We start from the raw sequence: 18,028 nt of genomic DNA, 5'->3' as shown, positions 1-18,028 counted from the left end.
ATCAAACATGGAAAGGAATATGGATAAGGGCAGGGGTTGGCTTAAAGGAATCAGTTATGCTTAACCGTTGCATTTTATTGTATATAAAAGCCTGTGAAAAACTCCCCTCCAGTGTACTGTGCCTTATTGACACCCTTGAACTCAGTATTGTGGCCCATCTCATGAATTAACATCCTTTTGTATGCAGATTGCTTAGCGCCCCAACAGAGCAGCTGGTCTGGGATGATGGGGTGATGTCAGTGGATCCGTTCCAGGTCCGAACTATTTATAATACTGAGCATTCCCAGGCAAGGAAGAAAAGAAACAGGGGCTACACAAGTGCACCTCCACACATGCTGCTCTGCACAAGCTGCAGCAGATATAAAACATGCAGGAAAGGCATCTAAGTATTCATCATTCACATTTTGTGAAAGTTACTTCAAAACTATAGGGGAACAGTATCCTTAACCAGACCTCCAAAACTTATTTACTTTCCTATTGGCGGGTGAATGAGTCATGGTGTAAATTCTCAGATAATAGTCATTCTTGCCTCTCGTTGCTAATATCCAACCATTAAAAAGCAACTGAGCATGCAGAGGAGCAACTTATGCTTGTTTTAATTGTATTGTAAAAAGCAGACATTTTACCATGGGCAAAATATAGCACTTGGAGACCCTGAAGGGAAAGGAGAGTAAGAGTCTGATGCAGTTACTGTACACGAGAGACAAGGGAAGTTGTGGCATACAAGAGCACAGGAAAAATCACAAGGGGAAGGGCTCAAAGAATATATGGGGAGAATGGGGTCACAGTAAAGATGGGGATACCATTGTGGGCCAACAAGTAAAGGTTGTGTTCAGTTGATGCCTTGTAACATGCACACTAAAAATGAATCATTCCTAGGTACAGCCCTCAGGAAAAGTACACTGAGAGCAGATCATAAGGTTGGAAGGGAAATCAGGGAAGAAGAGGAATAAAGGCTTGCTACTTGAGTTCCTCACTAGGGTGCGTGCGGGGGTGAGAAGACATGGCAGGGCAAGGAGCCAACAGGTCAGTTTCCTACTCAAGAGGAGAAAAGCAATGCCTGGCTTGTGCATGACAGAAACCACTGGCAGTTCATTTGATGCAGTCAGTATATCAGTTCAGGAAGAATGTCTGGATTGAAAAAAGGCAACATGTTGGTGCTATAGCAAAGGCCTATATAAAATAAAATCATGCATGAGTAGCAACTATACTTACCAGAGATGTAGGGCACGTGACCAATACACCTCAAACAGAGCCCAGTGTGTTTAAACCAGCTGGTGAAATTACAGAGTTAACAGCAACCTAGAACACACTGCTTAATTTGGAAGGGTAACCTCTGTCCAGCTTACCTTGTCCCCCTTCCTGACTGTTCTTGTCGCTAGTTTCCCAATGGCTTTTTTCGCTGCATCTCCCAGGCGGCGCTACAGACAGTAAAGAGAAAAAAGAAATCCGACATGAGGCTTCCAACAGAAGATTAACTCTCCAACATGATTTATTCCATTTGACAGTAACATTTAAAATGGATGCAGGGTTCCAGTCGTGGTGGAATACATTTTTGAAAAACAATCATAACTGACCCATTTTATAAACCCCAGAGCGGCTTCTCTCCTTCCAGTGTCTGCAGGCAACATGCCGAGCATGCTCTGCAATCACACCAGTGAGGTCAGGGCCCATGTGCCGACCCATGTGGAAGAGCATAATTAGCACTCCTCCATACGCTTTCCACATTAGTATTTAACACACACATATAGACATCTAGTGGTAGGGGCAGAGTATTATTGCATTACGTATTTTCGAAGTTTGAAAAGGGACGCCGGCTGGGTGTGTTTGTAATACTATCACTAGTGTGATGTGTACTGTACCCATGGGTCCTTCGTGCATCGAGGTCCCCCTGATTGTTTTGTTTCTGATATGAGGGAGCATGAAGTGTATGCGTGAGTATAGGACCATAAATAAAGTTTCAAGAGGGGAGGAAGGGTGGGTGCATGTAAATCTAAGCAGATACTGTAATTGTATGTCTGATGATTGTAAGAAATGTATGTCTTCTGAGGCTTGTGGATCTGCTTATAATCCCATGCTTTGCATAGACTAGCTAGCAGTACCTGGAGAAGGTGGTGGGTTGTTAGACTGTACAGTGGCATAAAGATGTCTTAACACCACTTGCCCAAATGGGAGTCTCCTCTTGAATGTGTATTGAAAAAGTACTGCTGTGTGAAGGTGTGAATTGAACTCCAAGTAGCTGACTTGCAAATGGCATATAAAGGTACATTTGCAATGAATGCTAGAGTAGCTCCTGTGCCTCGAGTTGAGTGTCCTCTGGGCGTGAAAAGTAACATTTTCTTGAAAAGAATAACATATTTAGATGCATTCCACAATATATCTTGAAAAAGCTAACTTAGAGACAGGATCCCCTTCTCTTCCTGTGGCTATGGAAACAAAGAACTGATCTGTGTTTCTCACTGGCTTTGTTTTATTCAGGTAGTACATTGCAGCTCTCCTAACGTCTAATCTGTGGAGGATTTTCTTTGCTGAATTAGTTGGGATTTGGAAGAAAGCTGGAAGTTCTATAGACTGGTTGACATGGAAAGCATGGGTGTGTTCTTAGGACCACTTTGTCTTTATGAATAACAACAAACAGGTCTTGAACTGAGAGGGCTTGCAGCTCACTGACCCTTCTTATTGATGTAATAGCCACAGGAAACACAGTTTTGTACGTGAGATGCTTGAGACTGGTGTTATGCATTGGCTCAAAAGGGGGACCCATGAGTTTAGGGAGTACAGCATTTAAGTCGCATCTGGGAGTTGGATTTGAAATGGGGGTTTAATCTTTTAACCCCCTTCTATGAATGCTTTATCCACTGGTTCCTTCCACCATGACACCTTATGTATGCTGAAAGAGCAGCTAGATGAATTCTAAGGGAATTAAAGACAAATCCAGAGTCTAAAAGGTAAAGCAGAGAGTGTACTATTTGTGAAGGTCAGCACTCATAGGGTTGATGCTGCGTTTTCTACACCAGATGACAAAGCGTTTCCACTTGTTGAAATAGCAGTGTCTTGGGTTGAGTTTACGTGCTTCCTTTCAGATGCCCATACATCTTCGTGGCAAATTTAAATGCCCAAACTCTATGCCTACAGGAGCCAAGGTGCCAAGTTCATTGTTTGAGGGCATGGATGGAGTGTTGTCCCTTGATGTTGGGATAGCATGTTGTAAGGGCACAGTAATTTGACTGTTGTGCAAAGAGACATCTTGAGCAGGTTTGAAAATGGTTTATAGTCATTCCATCGACAGCCAAAGCATTTAATGCCATACCATCTAAAAAAAGCATCTAATGCATTTAAAAAGAAAAACATTATTTTAATGGGGGTTCCCCCCCAAGTCCCCTTTTTTTAACCTTTAAAACCCATTTTTATTAAACGAAATCATTTACCATCTAAACAAATGCATTAGATGCTTTTTTTTAGACGGCATGGCTGTCGATGCTTTGGTTGTCGATGCAATGACCGGATACCGTGAACACCATGGCTGTTGTGGCCACAATGGTACCATCAGGAGAAGAGTGACTTGTTTCTGGTGCATCTTGTGGATTATTTTGTTCACAAGTGGCGTTGCGTGAAAGGCGTGAGCAAATCTCCCTGACCAATTAATCCACAGAGCGTTCCCTTTCAACCCCGTCTGGGGATACCTGGACATTGTGCGTTCTATTGTGTTACAAATAGATCTATGTCTAGTTGCCCCCATTGTATGTAGATGTTGTGTACAATATTTGCATGTATTTGCCACTCATGCTCTGAGGGCAGCTGTAAACCTCTGCATATGTCATGTGCCAGAGAGTTGCGTTCTCCTGGAAGGTTTTGAGACATGAGGAATATGTTGCAGTGGAGAGACCCATTCCAAATTCTCGGGGCTACCTTGCACAGACTTGGAGAGTGTGTCCCGCCCTGCTTGTTCATATAGAACATGGCAGTAGTGCTGTCTGTGAGGACTAGCACCGTCTTTCCTGCGAGCTGATTCTGAAAGGCTTGAAGTGCTTTGAAGACTGCTAGCAGCTCTAGGTTGATGTGGTTTTTTGACATTGACTGTATCCACATGTCGTGTGTCGTTTGGTGGAGATAATGTGCTCTCCACTCAGAGTGAGGCATCTGTTGGAAGAGTGGCTTGCACAGCTGGGTTTTCCTTTTAACATGTATTCTTTTGACCACCACTTCAGTTCTTGTACTAGCGATTGTGAAACGTCCACTACATCGTCACACTGACTGCTTGCTTTAGACCAACGTTTTGCTAGCTACTCTTGCACTGGAAGCATGCACAGACGTGCATGTGGGACAAGGTAAATGCATGAAGCCATCATCCCGAGAAGGCGGAATGCCGTTCGTATGGTTATCTGACGACCGACAAGATAATGAGGGATTTGAAACAGCATGTTTTGAACTCTTTCGTTGGAGTGGAAGGTTAAGCTGTCCTGTGTTCGTATCGATGCACCTATGAATTGTTTTACAAACTGGACTGCCACCTGCTCCAAAGGCAATACTGAATCTATGTCCATACTAAGAAGAGAGCCAACATTCAGGCCCGTGCCTCTGCGGCATCTAACAACTCGGCCGAACTCTTCAAAATTTGCAAGGAGCTGGCCAATCCTGTGGCAGTCTCTTTGCATCTGCCTTTGCACGGCCCTTGCCTCTCACTTCATCTCAAAAACCCAGGACATCCTGTCCACCCTCTCATCCCATACCCCTCTTCTCCCATCTCCTTCTGTGAACTCTGGCCCTCCTGCAGCCACCCCCACCCTCTTTCTCTTCCTTTCCTCTTCTCTCCCCTGACAAGGTTCTCCAAAACCATCAAAGACCACATTGACACCCTTGCTCCTGCCCTGGTCGATTTCTACAACCTCTCCTTCGCCTCAGGAGCCTTCCCCTCCCTTCTGAAGCACTCTCTTGTGCACCCTCTCAAGAAACCCACAGCTGACCCTTCTTGCCTGTCAAACTATCGCCCGATCTCCATCACTCCTTTCCTGGTCAAACTCCTGGAAAAGCTAGCCATCTCGCAGCTTAACCTTTACTCCGATTCTGTTGGTTGTCTCCACGACCCTAAGTCTGGCTTGAGAGCTGCCAGAAGCTCGGAAACTGCTCTCCTGAACATCCGTGAAGACCTGCTCTCCAACCTTGACTCCAACATCCCTTCTGTCCTCATCCTACTCAATCTCTCTTCTGCCTTCGACACGGTCAACCATACCATCCTGCTCAACCATCTCTGTGACAACCTGGGTATCACCGATCAGGATCTTTCCTTTCTGACCAACCCTCCCAGGTCCAACTTGGGTCTTTCCTTTCCACTATTTCCCTCTCTAACTGCGGTGTTCCCCAGGGGTCTTACCTCTGACCCTGGCTTTTCAACCAATACTTGGCAACTCTCGCCCATTGCATTGCCGCTCTCTGCTCCAATCTTCATTTTCAGACTTCCCTCGGCCACCTCTTCACCTTCTCTCATCTCTGACTGCCTGTCTCCTATTCAGGAGTGGTGTGCCACCAACGAACTCTGCCTTAATGCCAGCAAGACAGAGATCTTCCTATTCAGCACACCTTCACCCTCCTTTCCTGTCACTCTCTGGCTGGTCTCCCTTGGCCCTCCTCCTACCCCCACCTGCGAGGCTAAGAACCTCAGGGTCATCTTCGACTCCAGGCTTTCCTTTTATCCCCACATCTCTGATGTGTCTAAAAAGTCAAACTTTCAACTGCACCTCCTCAGAGGTATTCTGCCTTTCCTCTCGTTACCCCAGAAGCTCACTGTCTATCGAGCCCTGGTTCTCTCTAGTTTGGATTACTGCAACAGCCTATTTCTAATTCTACCTTCTTCTACTCTCCGCCCTCTGTAACTGATCCAGAACAGGACTGTGAGACTTGTCCTTGGCCTCAAGCCCTGGGATCATATCTCTCCAGCCCTGAAATCTCTTAATTGGCTCCCGGTGGCTGCAAGGATTAAATTTAAGACCCTTTGCATTGTCCACAAGACTTTCTGTGGTCTGGGTCCAAAATACCTTCAACTCTCCCTCTGTAAATACCTTCCCTCTCAAGCACTTCACTCCTCCACTTCCAACTCCCTCAGGGTCAGTCGTTTCTCAAAGAAACACGCTGGGTGTAGATGTCTGTCTTCGGCTGGGGCCTCCCTCTGGAACAGCCTGCCTGTCATTCTGAAACTCGAGGAGAAGCAGCTCTGGTTCCGGAAGCACCTCAACACCTTCCTCTTTGCTTCTGCCTTCTCTCCTCCTCTCCCTAGAGTTGGGGAAGGGAACCCTTGGAGGCCTAATAGGAACTGTGTCTTTTTGTTTGGAGCTGGAAAGATTGAAGCTTGGGAAAGGGAACCTTAAGAGACCCAGAGACCTTGTGAACTTTATTGGTGTGTTGCAAGAGCCATACATGGAAGGTTCCAAGGGCGACCCTTTTGAGCTGAGCTATTTTTAACTGGCAGAACTACACCCATTGGTAAGACGCATTTGGTTTAGAGTGCGGACCAGCATAGGTTTGGACACAGGCAAACTTTGGTTTTTGGACATCGACGTCCATTAGAAACATCAGGTGATGAAAGAACCCCCTTAGAGTTAAGGCCAGATGGGCATTACACCAACCACACAAAGTTTGATGTCGTTTTTCAAATTGTTACTTTTGAGTCTGTGTCTCTTCTGATGCCATGATTTATGCAAAAGGGCTCCTGGGTAAGCCCTTATTTACCCAGGTGGTATATACTTGTAAAGTCTCGCAATAATCAGGGTGAGCGATGACACACATTTTGGTAGTTAGATATCACCCCAGTTAAATAAAAACCTTTAGTTTTTAGTTTTTTCTGAGGGTAAGATACCCTTTTCACCCTCAGAAAAAACGGAAAACTTAAGGTTTTTATTGAACTGGGTAGATATCTAGCTACCACAGTGTGTGTAATCTCTCCTGATACCATGCCTGTCTCACAGCACTGACTGAAGTAAAGGAATGAGCTGGTCAACAGACTTCTTTTCCCCTAAAATGTCATCGACAAAATCTGTGTCTTACAGTATTTATTGAGTTTGGATTTTAAAATGATCAGCTGTTTTAATGAGCAGATCAGTGTACTGAATTTGGTTGTGTATTGGGGAATCTGCAATAGGTGAATCTTGATCTTCGGTCAATGGCAACACATAAATGTCAGTATTGTCATACTGATCCTGGGTATACTGATCATCAAACTGACCTTGATAATCTTTAGTGTAAATGCCATACACTAAAACTTGATCACCTTGGTGTTCACCTTGTTGATCATCAAGTATTGAAAGGACTGTTGTGGGCTGGACAGAGGATTGCAAACTTTGGGATTTAGCAGGAGGTTCTCCCTCTCCTAAATCAAAATATGTTTGTTTCAAAGGGTTCTTTTCCAGAAAGTTTACAAAACATGACATTTTATCCATAGTCCAAACGGAGAACTCTAAACTAGGTTTACTGCTTTAATAATGGTGTTAGCCAAGAAAGTATGCATAGAGCGCCAGACCACAATGGCGGAATAAAACTATCTGAGGAACCTCGACGCGTGAAGAACTAAGGATAGAGTACACTTTACACTAGGGACAGTATCACAAACATGCCCAGTCGACGTAAACATTATATATCTAATACATTTTGAGCCATAGGACAGATCAGCACAAACTTTTACAAACGTAATTTTTGACCAGGGCACCCCAAAACTGAAATTTTTGTGCAAAACATATAAAGGGTAAAAAAAAGGTGTTTTTTTCTTTTTCCATACATTTTTGCATTGGGGTAAATGTCAAATTGTTGCTCAAACGTACAGCCCAACCCTGGACGGGTTTGCGCAAAATAAAAAAAAATGAAAGCACAAAGCGCTTGAAGTTTGGGTTAAACCCCTCCAGTACTTTTTTTAATTTGGCGTAGAGCGCGGTGCCAATGTACCCAAAAAGTTAGTTATATCTCCCATGATGGATTGCTGGTGCCAAGGCATTTAATTGCTGAAAATCCACCATTACGCAGATTGAATTCAAGATCTCGATTCCTTTTTGGAAGCTGCACTAAAACTATATAAGAGGTATAAGTAGGGCAGTTTTGAGGCCAGGGAGCATGTGGGCAGTGTAAGAAAGGATGATTTGATTTGTTATGATCTAGGGTTTGGGGATAGTGTCCGTTTTTATGGGTTTATCCGAGACCTATTTTCACTTCGAGTGGCAAAAAAAAGTAAATACTTCAAAACTATACTATACTGAGATGTGGCAATCACTGTGATTGCTAGTTAGCAATTTGTGTTTTTAATATATAAAACAATTATAGGGATTGCTTCCTAAATTAATGTGTGGGAAGGGGGCGTTAAGGGTCTATTAGTATTTGGAGGTGTTACATTTGCTTAAAAAGCTTTAATTGTTTAACTACATTGAAATTAAAGGGTGTAACAGATTAAGTGAAGCTGATGCATGTTTACTATATTCTTTGTTTTGATTGGACAAGCATTTCAAATTACTTAATAGTGAAGATGTCGATTTTCTCCTGAAGTCAGCAGGAAAGATTTCTACATTACTGCACATCCCTTTTCTTCGTCACAGTACCTAGTCAGTAATCCTACCTGAACCCCCTACATTCTTCTTCCTCATCCCAGTATGATATGAGTCATTTATAACGTGCCTGTACACAAGTGTTTCTAGGCGCAACAAGACATGGTAGGGAGATCTTACTAGCCCTTGTATCATTCAGATCGTGCAAGTGCAGGGGGAGAGGGAGAGGAGAAGTGCCGGGGGGAGGGAAAGGTGGGAAGTACTATCAAGGCAGCATTGCTCTGAGTAAGTGCAGCCGGAGGAGCTGGCTCTGGATAGTGCAAGTAGGCAGGGGACTGTAGGGTTACAGATACAACCCCTAAGTCCCCTAAGGAGGATGAGGACAGAATGAAGGTGTAACGCTCACCTGGTATCCACGGGGACGTCACTGAGCCTGTTCTGACCTCTTACGACCTTGAACCCTTCCCTGGAGTCTACTCGACTGGAGACTGGGCCTGAAACACAGGATTGGTAGAGTTTAACTCCCTATTGTGTCTGTGTGCTTGAACCCCTTTTTCCCCGGGGTCCAACCCTTCCCTTTGATCCAAAGGTCACCTTGTTTTCTTGGAAAGTGTGCTCTCCGTCCTGCTTTCAGCGCAGGGGCGCGTTGATTGATGCAGGCTCGTTGCTGCCTAGTTACTTCACTGGCAAGAGTCCGACAGGTAAGTATGAGTCTTTTGAACAGTTTTCTAACTTCGTTCCTTTCCTTCCTTAGATAATGGCCGGCGTCCAGGGATGGCGACGTGCTGCTGAGATGAGTAGCGCTGAAGGTGAGTGAGAGCGCGATGCGCGATGCGACCCTTTCGTATTTGTATTGAACTGAGTTTTTTTTCTGTGTCTTTTAGGTGCCGTGACGTTTTCAGCGTGGATGCCGGTTATGAAGAAGAAATGCGGTAAGTAAACGCGGTATGCAGCGCCTCTAGATCTTTCCAGGCTAACCTCGAGTGTCTTTTTCCCTCTTGCAGACGGATTAGAAGTTCCGGAGACAGAGTTTCCCCAGAGCGGCTGGGATTCAGGTAAGCGTTTGAAGCTCGTACAGTCTTAAAAATAAGCAAAGAATGCTTACTAATGCCTTTTTTCTGTTCTTTTCCCTTTTCCTTAGGAAGCGGCGTGCCAGGATGGGAATGACATTGCCGAAGATGCCCGCAGAACAGAAGAAGCGATGAATGATGGGCAGAAGCGCCGCGAGGTAAGGCTGTTCCTAACAGTGTTCTTGTTCTTGCAGGAGCTGAGCGCAGAAGAAAGATGCAGGCCTACTGGAGACCGATCCGAACACGGTGAGTGTCACGCTGTAGGTGCAGAAAACACAATGCATGTTTCTCAGCCTGGGCATGGCTTAAATAGTCTCTGGGTATCCCAGGTGTCTCTGGGCTGAACCACACCCAAAAGACGAGACTGCACATGCAGTTCTGGGAACCGAAATATGTGGGGGCATCCATCTTGTCCCCATCAATGCACTACAAGTCCAATCCCCAATGTTATCATAGGAGTGAGTGAGTCTGGTGCCACAAGCGCCAAGTCTGACTCCAAGTGGGTCTTTGAAGGGATGGAGAGGCCCTTGAGGGCCATGTAGGTGATCGTGGCCTGGCTCCAGCCTGACATCTTGGAGGGCTGGGGACATGAGGGGCAGGAATCATGACAGAAGGCTAGAGTCGAGATTAGTGAGCAGATATTCACAGGTGTCCAGGAGAGTAGTTTCCGTGCCTATGGCTGCTCTGAAGCCAGACTGATGGTCATGGAGACAACCAACAGATTCAACGTGGAGAGTAAACTGGGACATGGCCAGCATTTCCAAGAGTTTGCCCAGGAAAGGAGTGGTAGAGATTGGATGGTAGTTTGCCAGACAGGCAGGATCGGCGGTAGGTTTCTTCAGGAGGGGGTGCACAAGGGAGTGCTTAAGAGGAGAGGGGAAGTTCCAGTGGCAAAAGAGTGATTGCAGAAATTGGCCAAGGCTGGAGTGAGGGTGTCGATGTCGTTGTTGATGTTTCTGGACGAGCAGGGAGTACCTGCTTGAATGCCACTTTCATTGATTGCACTTGTTTAGAAATGTCATCAGTAGTGATCACAGAAAAAGAGAAAGAAGGAGGAGAGTGAGAGGCAGCCATACGGGGTCCAGGAGAGGTAGAGGGAGAGGAAGAGGAAAGAGGAGGAGAGAAAGGACACGATGTCCTGAGTTTTAGAGGTGAAGTGAGAAGCCAGAGCTGTGCAAAGGGCTTGGGAGGGAACGGGAGAGGTGGAGACTGAAACAGGGTTGACCAGCTAGCTCCTTGCAGATTTTAAAGAGTTTGGCTGTGTTGTTAGAGGCCGCAGAGACATAGGTCTGGATGTGGGACAGGACAGAGTCTGGTCTCTATGGACTTTATTGACTTTGGAGCAGTCGACAGGCCAGTTTGTGAGAGGATATCTCTACCTATAAATGTATTTCTCTAGCATTGGTATCTTTCATAGATTCACATGCTTAAATATTCCCTGTCGTTAGACTGGGAATCCTCAGTTATTTAAATGCTGATAATAATATAAAAACTTTTCCTTTAGGAAAAAAGCTAAACCCAGATAGTCCTGTAGGGCCTGTTTAGCTCTTCACTTGTGCTGTCCCTCCACCTTCTTTGGTCCTTTTAGGCCCCAACCAATGAGGTGGCTGGGCTTAGGCTACACCCCAGTCAGCCATCTTCATATTTTGAAACGTGAAGGCTATTAACTAATGACTGACTGGAGAAGCAGCAGCCTTTCCACAGGGGAGGAGGGCAGGTGCATGTGAATCTATGAAAGATACCATGCTGGGGAAATATAGTTACAGTTAAGTAACTAAGACTTCTCCAGCATTGGCTCTTTCATAAATTCTCATGCTTGAATAGAATACCAAGCGCTCAATTACAATCCAACATGTCTGATAGCCGGAAGGTTGCACTGGTGTGTTCATGCGCTATATATAGCTTGTGTAATATACTGATGGCATAGAAAGTAAGGCTACCCGAAAAATACATGCAATGGGATGGTGGGAAACAAAAAGAGTCAAAGTTAAGGAACAAAAGGTTGCTCCTACCGTGAGTGAAAAAATGCTTAAGCACTGCTTGTCTTACCGCTGATTCCCTTCTGCTGTGTTCTTCCAAGCAGTAATGTCAGGCAAACGTGTGGAGAGTGCTCCTAGTTACTACCCGGCAGATGTCTTTTAGAGACACTCCAGCTTGAAACGCTGTTGAGGCCACTCTCGCTCTGGTGGAGTGCGCTGTGGGCGTGGCTGACAGTTGGCTATTTCTGATTTCGTGACAGTGAATAATGCAGCTGGAGACCCACCGTGCCAGACTTTGTTTTGATATGCATTGACCCTTGGTTCATCCTGCAAAAGCGACAAAAAGTATTTTGGTGGTTCTGAAATCCTTTGTTCTATCTATGTAGAACTTACGTGTTCTCGCCACATCTAGTGAATGTTGCATCTGTTCTGCTGCGTTTGTGTGGTTACGAAAGAAAGTGGGCAAAACAATTCTTTCCGCAAGATATGTTCAGCTATGACCTTTTGAATTAATTCAGGGTGGGGCTGAAGAACGACTCTGTCCCTGTGAAAGTTCGTGGTTCGGTGAACATTGCTTGTAGCGACCACCAAGAAGGCTGTTTTCCACGACAAGAACTTTGTGTTGCATCTGTGAATAGGTTTATAGGGTGCTCTCATTACAGTGGCCAAGACTGTTAAGACTCCAGATAGGACTCAATCTTCCTTTGTCTGGAAAAAGAGCGCATAAGCCCTTTAATGATGGCTTCGACCGCCGGGTGTGCCACTAGGGAGTGTTGATGAGTCCTGGTTGTATAAGCGGAAATGACAGAGAGATGGACCTTGATGGAACAAATTGCCAAACCGCCCATTGCTAGATGTAGAAGGTAAGTTGAGATGTATTCCTCGGATGCCATGAAGGGATCTGTGCCTGCTTCCAAACACCAGATTTTGAACCGTTTACATTTTTTAGTATATGTCCGTCTGGTAGACAGAGCCCTGGCAGATCGCAGTGTACCCCAGCATTCGGGATCTAGAACGAGGTCCTGGAATCTTCGATGCTGAGGAACCAGACCCTGAGGGATAAGCTGGCCGGGCTCTGATGAAGCAGGTCGCCCCTGTGCTGAGACAACCGGTGCGGGTGAGGCTGGAGATGAATTGGCTTCTTCAGTGCTGGTTGAAGGAGTGCAGGCTACCAAATCTGGGGTGCCCACATTGGGGCTATCAGTATCATGGTGCAGGGTTGCTCGTTCATTCTGCGCACCACCCGCGGGATCAATGGTGTCAGAGATAACGCATAAACGCGATTCCCAGGGAGTGTTTCTCATAGTACCTGGAAGCGAACTGATCGCATTCCTTGTTTATGCGAGTAGCAAACAGGTCTATGGTGGGTTTTCCCCACCTGAGGAATAGTTTGTCCAGTTTGCGGTTGTTGATCTCCCATTCGTGGGATTTGAGGAATTGGCGGCTGAGTTTGTCTGCCAACACGTTGTCTTTGCCGGGTGGATGTTCTGCCCTCATGTGTATTCTGTGGTGTAGTGACCAGTTCCAGAGTCGTTGAGCTTCCAGCAAGAGGATGTTGGACTTGGCACCACCCTGTTTGTGTAGTGCATTGACGTGGTGTTGTCCGTCTGCACCGTCACCATTTACCCAGAAAGTACTGGTAGGAAGAACTTTAGAGCCCACTGAATGGCCCTGAGTTCCAGCACATTTATGCGCAGACAGGATTCTGTTGGCGACCACAACCCACTGGCTTATAGATTGCCCAGATGGGCCCCTCAGTCCGAGAGTGAGGTGTCCATTCTTAAGAGTAGAGTACACGTGGGTAGCTGGAAAGGTAAACCCTGTAGGAGATTGGAGTGCCTGGCCCACCATTGGAGGGCCTTGTGGAAATTTGTCGTGAGGCGCACAATGTCCTCCCACAATCCGCTGTGTTCAGCCCATTGGCTGTCCAGCTCCTCCTGAAGCGGTCTCATCTTCAGTTTGCATTTGGTATGAGGAAAATACAGGAGGCCATCATGCCCAGGAGCGACTTGTATTGTCTGACAGTGGAGCTTGTTCTCTCTTTGAACCATGCAATAAGGTTTTGCAGTGTCGCCACTCTGTCCGGGGAGGGACGAACCCTGGGAACTCGAGTTTTGAGATCTGCTCTTAGAAAGATTGCTGTCTGTGCAGGTAGGGGTGAATACTAGTCCTCGTTGATCGAGAAACCTAGGTTTTATAGCAGGGTTGTTGTTCTTCCCACTGCCTCTGATGCAGTTCCCAGGGAGCTTCCTTTCACTAGCCGGTCGTCTAGCTATGGAAAAACCTGTACCCTTAAACGTCTGAGGTGAGCGGCCACTGGGGCCATGCATTTCGTAAACACTCTTGGTGGGGACTTCAGCCTGAAAGGAAGTACCTTTAACTGGAAGTGTTGATCGCCGACAGTGAACCGAAGGTACTGTCTGTGCGATGGATGGATGGGGACATGGAAGTAGGCGTCCTCCAAGTCTAGGGTAGCAAGGAAATTGACCTTTTTGAGTCATGGAAGGACAAGTTGAAGGTAGGTAATCTTACATTTTAGACAACCAACAACTTGTTGAGGGCCCGTAGATCTAGTATCGGGCGCCACTGGCCATTTTTCTTCCTTACTAGAAAAAAGTGTGAGTAGAATCCTTTTGCCCGTCGTAGAGGTGGTACCCACTCTATGGCGGCCTTTAGTAATAGTTTGGCGGCTACTGCCCTTAGTTGTTGCGGCTGGAGAATGTTTTTTCTTGGCGGCGGGTGAGGTGGTGGTCGTTGAAGAAAGACTATGGTATGTCCCCCTTTTATTACCGGAAGCACCAATTTGTGCGATGTTATGGTGTACCAAAAATTCCGGTGCAGTGAAACGCGTCCTCCCACTGGGGTGGGATGTGGGAGGCGCGCAGAGTATGAGACAGTTCTTCTTGGCCTGGCTCCTGCCTTGGCTTGAGCCCCTCTTTGCACGTTGGTTCTGGTATCTGGTGGAACTTTGTTGATATCTACCTCCAGATTGGTAGGAGGTTGAAGAGGACGCTTGACCCTGGAAAGACCTGAAGTATGACCTGTACTTGGAACTGGCACCTCGAAAGGGGGTAAAAGGACGGCAGGCCTTGTTCTTCAAAGAGCTAATCGCCCTAGCAGTGTCAGTGTCGGCTTTGATGCCCTTAACGTGGTCATCTATGTTCTTCCCAAATAGGTCTTGTCCATCGAAGGGCATTTCTAGAATCCTAGTCTGTACCTCTGGTCTGAAACGTGTGGCCTTCACCCAGGCGTGGCGTCTCAAGCTTGTGCCGTGTGCCATCTACTTGAAACTGCAGTGAACGGTGTCCACAGAGGTGTTGATCATGTGATCTGAGACCGCTTTGCCGTCTGCGATAATGGCTTTGGCCTCTTCTTGAAACTCCTCTAGGAGGTGTTTTGTTTGACAGGATATACAGAGCCATAATTCTCTATCCAGTCTTGCCATGGTGTTGCAGGCCCGTACCGTGTACGATTCCCCCATTGAGTCTTTACGCCCCATCGCCTCTAGTTTACGTCCCTCCTTATTGGATGGAGCTGTGAGGGGAGAGGCCAGGTTTTGCAGTCTTTTCCTCACCGCCACTGTGATAACAGAGTCGGGTTTAGGATGGCCTCTGAGACCCAATGGAGCCGAGTCCGGGATTTTATGCTTTTTCTCCTGTCTAGCCACCAGTGCCAGAGTGGAAAGATGAGTGGCAAGGATTTTCTCACCCACGTCCCACATAGTATCTAGTATTGGTATCGTGGTGATGGTGCAGCGTCTCTGGTCTCTGTGCTCATAGAGGACTGATGCTTTCTCCTCTATGGCGACTTGTATCTTGAAGATTTCTGCAAACTTGCCCATGATAGAGTGAAAAGAGACAATATTGTCCAGTGGTGAGGACCCACCCAGGTGATTCACATTGATATGATATGGCATTTATAATGCGACAATATACAAGTGTTTCATGGCGTGACGAGGCAAGGGAGGGGGAACAGAGGGAAGACAACGACCCTCCAAGGCCAGGTGACATTGAGATCGTGCAAGTGCAGGGGGAGGGGGAAAAGTGAGCGGGGGAGGGGCAGTGCAGTACATGGGATCAACAGTAAGAAAAAAATAAAAGCAATTAGTAAAAAGTGTGGCCAGCTGGTGGCAAGTGCAAGGGTAAGTGCAGACATCTGGTGTCCAGTTAGCTAGTCAGCCCAGCAAGCCACACACCCCAGCTCCCAGAGGACAATTAACTCCCACGCTCAGCAAGAATACCACCCACACTCTTTCTGCCACCCTTTTCTTGTGCCCTACCCGCTTTACACAACTTCACCCCCACCCACTCTGACATGACTACCACACCACTCAACAACCCAGGCAACACTCGCTCATACACTAACACATCATCAGGCGCAGCACACTACCTAGGCCCACATCACTCAGAAACCAGCTCCTGGGAAGCTGCACCAGACACGATCAGAGCACCACCAAACCCAACTCAGATACTCCCCCACACACCACTACGCACATTCCTACAGCCCACCACTTCTGGCCTCATGAAGAATTTGCCCCCCCACCTTTACCCACACACACACACAATTCAACTGCGCAATGATCAACGCGGGCTCTCTCCCAGCCCACGCAACTGATATCCATGACCTGATCACTGACCTGGACCTTGACATCCTCGCCCTCACAGAAACCTGGCCACATGCTCCCTCTGGCCCCTCCATCAGCCTTGCACTCCTCCCCGGATACACAATGTTCCACAAAGACAGAACCTCTAACAAGGGAGGCGGTGTAGCGCTCATCGCCAAAGACACTATCACCATTAGAAAAATCAGTTAATCAGTTGATGATCGCACAGACTCTTTAACGATCAAACTTGCTCTATCGCCCAACGACACCATTACGTTACAGGTCATCTACAGCCCCCCTGGTCCACTACCAGATTTCCAAGCCAACCTCCTACACCGAGTTGGGGAAAACCTGAAAAACAAGACCAGATCCACCCTCCTGGCGACTTTAACCTAGGGCTTAAAGACCCTAAAGATAAACAGAGCAAAGATCTTAAAGCACTCCTCGCCATGGGCTTCATACAAAGAGTTACGGACCCAACCCATATCAAAGGGTGTATTCCCGACTGAATAGCTGACCACAACTATTCCGACGATATCAGCTCCAACACCCCCTGCCCCTGGACAGACCATCACCTCATACACTTCTACATCCCCATGGGAATCAAACCCTTACCTACTAAACCAGTTCCCCCAGCGATGGCCAGATCTGCAAGGCTCCTCACTAAGGAAAGTCTAATCCCTCTTCTTAAGGCAGCCCAAGCACTAAAACCCCCATTCCCCACAAAACCCGTGGAGTTGGCAGACCTGTACAAAGTTGCTAGACCTTAAAGCCAAGAAACAACTGGCCCTCACAACATGGAAATCCCATCCATCTCCCACCTCACTTGAGGCGTACAAAACACTTGCCTCCCAGTACAAAAAAGAAATCACCACAATCCTCATCATACAACTCCAGAATAGACAACGCAGAGTCTGAGTCAAAGGACCTGTTCGCTATATACAAAGAGCTGGCATCCCCGCCAACTAACACCCAAGAAACAGTAAAAGATGAAGCATGGTGCAAGACCATTTAAAAGGCCATGATGAATAAAATAAACACCCTCCAAGAAAAAATAAAAGCCCACCTGAGTGCCCTCCCGAAAACCAACTCACACTCTACATCAAAACATCACCCAGACAAAACTGTCAACCAACTATTCTCATTCAGAGAAGTGATTGAAACTGAAGTCATAGCAATCATGAAAGGAATCAAACCCTCCTCCTGTAAGGGGGACACTTGCCCTGCATCCCTCATTAAAGATTGCACAGAACCTCTAGCCCCATTTCTCACTGCTTTCATCAACGCCTCGCTATCCTCAGGTGTCGTCCCACCCTCCCTCAAAGAATCATGGGTTTGCCTAACAATTATAGACCAATAACCACCGTCCCTTTTCTGCTAAAAATATTAGATAAGGCAGCATACCAACAGATCCAACAATACCTGGAAAACAACCAAATCCTTGGCAAAAGGCCATCGGGCTTCCGGCCATGCCACGGGACAGAGACAGCTCTACTAAATTTAAAAATGCAGTTACAGCAAACCATGGACCAAGGGAAACCAGCACTGCTTCTGTTCCTGGGCCTCTTTGCTGCTTTCGATATTGTGGATCACAAGATCCTCTGAAAACATCTCAAAGATGCTGCACAATTCTCCCAACAAGCTACATCCTGGATCACCTCCTTCCTCGAAGGAAGAATCATGAGAGTATTCTCTGACCAGAACTGCGCAACCCCTACTCCCTTCCACTGCGGAGTCCCCCAGGGATCTTGCACGTCACCCAGCCTTTACAACATATTCACCCTCGCCCTTTTGAACGACCTTGATAACCAGGACATAGCATACTTGAACTATGCCGATGATACTCAGGTTCTTCTC

At 46.7% G+C, this 18,028-nt stretch overlaps 1 protein-coding gene across 2 annotated transcripts in view; it reads right to left on the bottom strand.

The window, feature by feature from the left end:
- RNF130 (ring finger protein 130) overlaps window positions 1–18,028 on the bottom strand; it is a 1,130,799-nt gene that overhangs the window by 479,713 nt on the left and 633,058 nt on the right. For both annotated transcript variants that reach the window (XM_069654089.1, XM_069654090.1), the window contains exon 4: window positions 1,350–1,421. In XM_069654089.1, the coding sequence (XP_069510190.1) occupies window positions 1,350–1,421 (72 nt within the window). The remainder of the gene's footprint in view (window positions 1–1,349; window positions 1,422–18,028) is intronic.

This window comes from Ambystoma mexicanum, chromosome 3q (assembly GCF_040938575.1).
Source record: "Ambystoma mexicanum isolate Mex_15411 chromosome 3q, UKY_AmexF1_1, whole genome shotgun sequence".
Taxonomy (NCBI): Eukaryota; Metazoa; Chordata; class Amphibia; order Caudata; family Ambystomatidae; genus Ambystoma; species Ambystoma mexicanum.
Note: the sequence above shows the minus strand (reverse complement) of the source record. Positions and strands in the feature narration are given on the sequence as shown.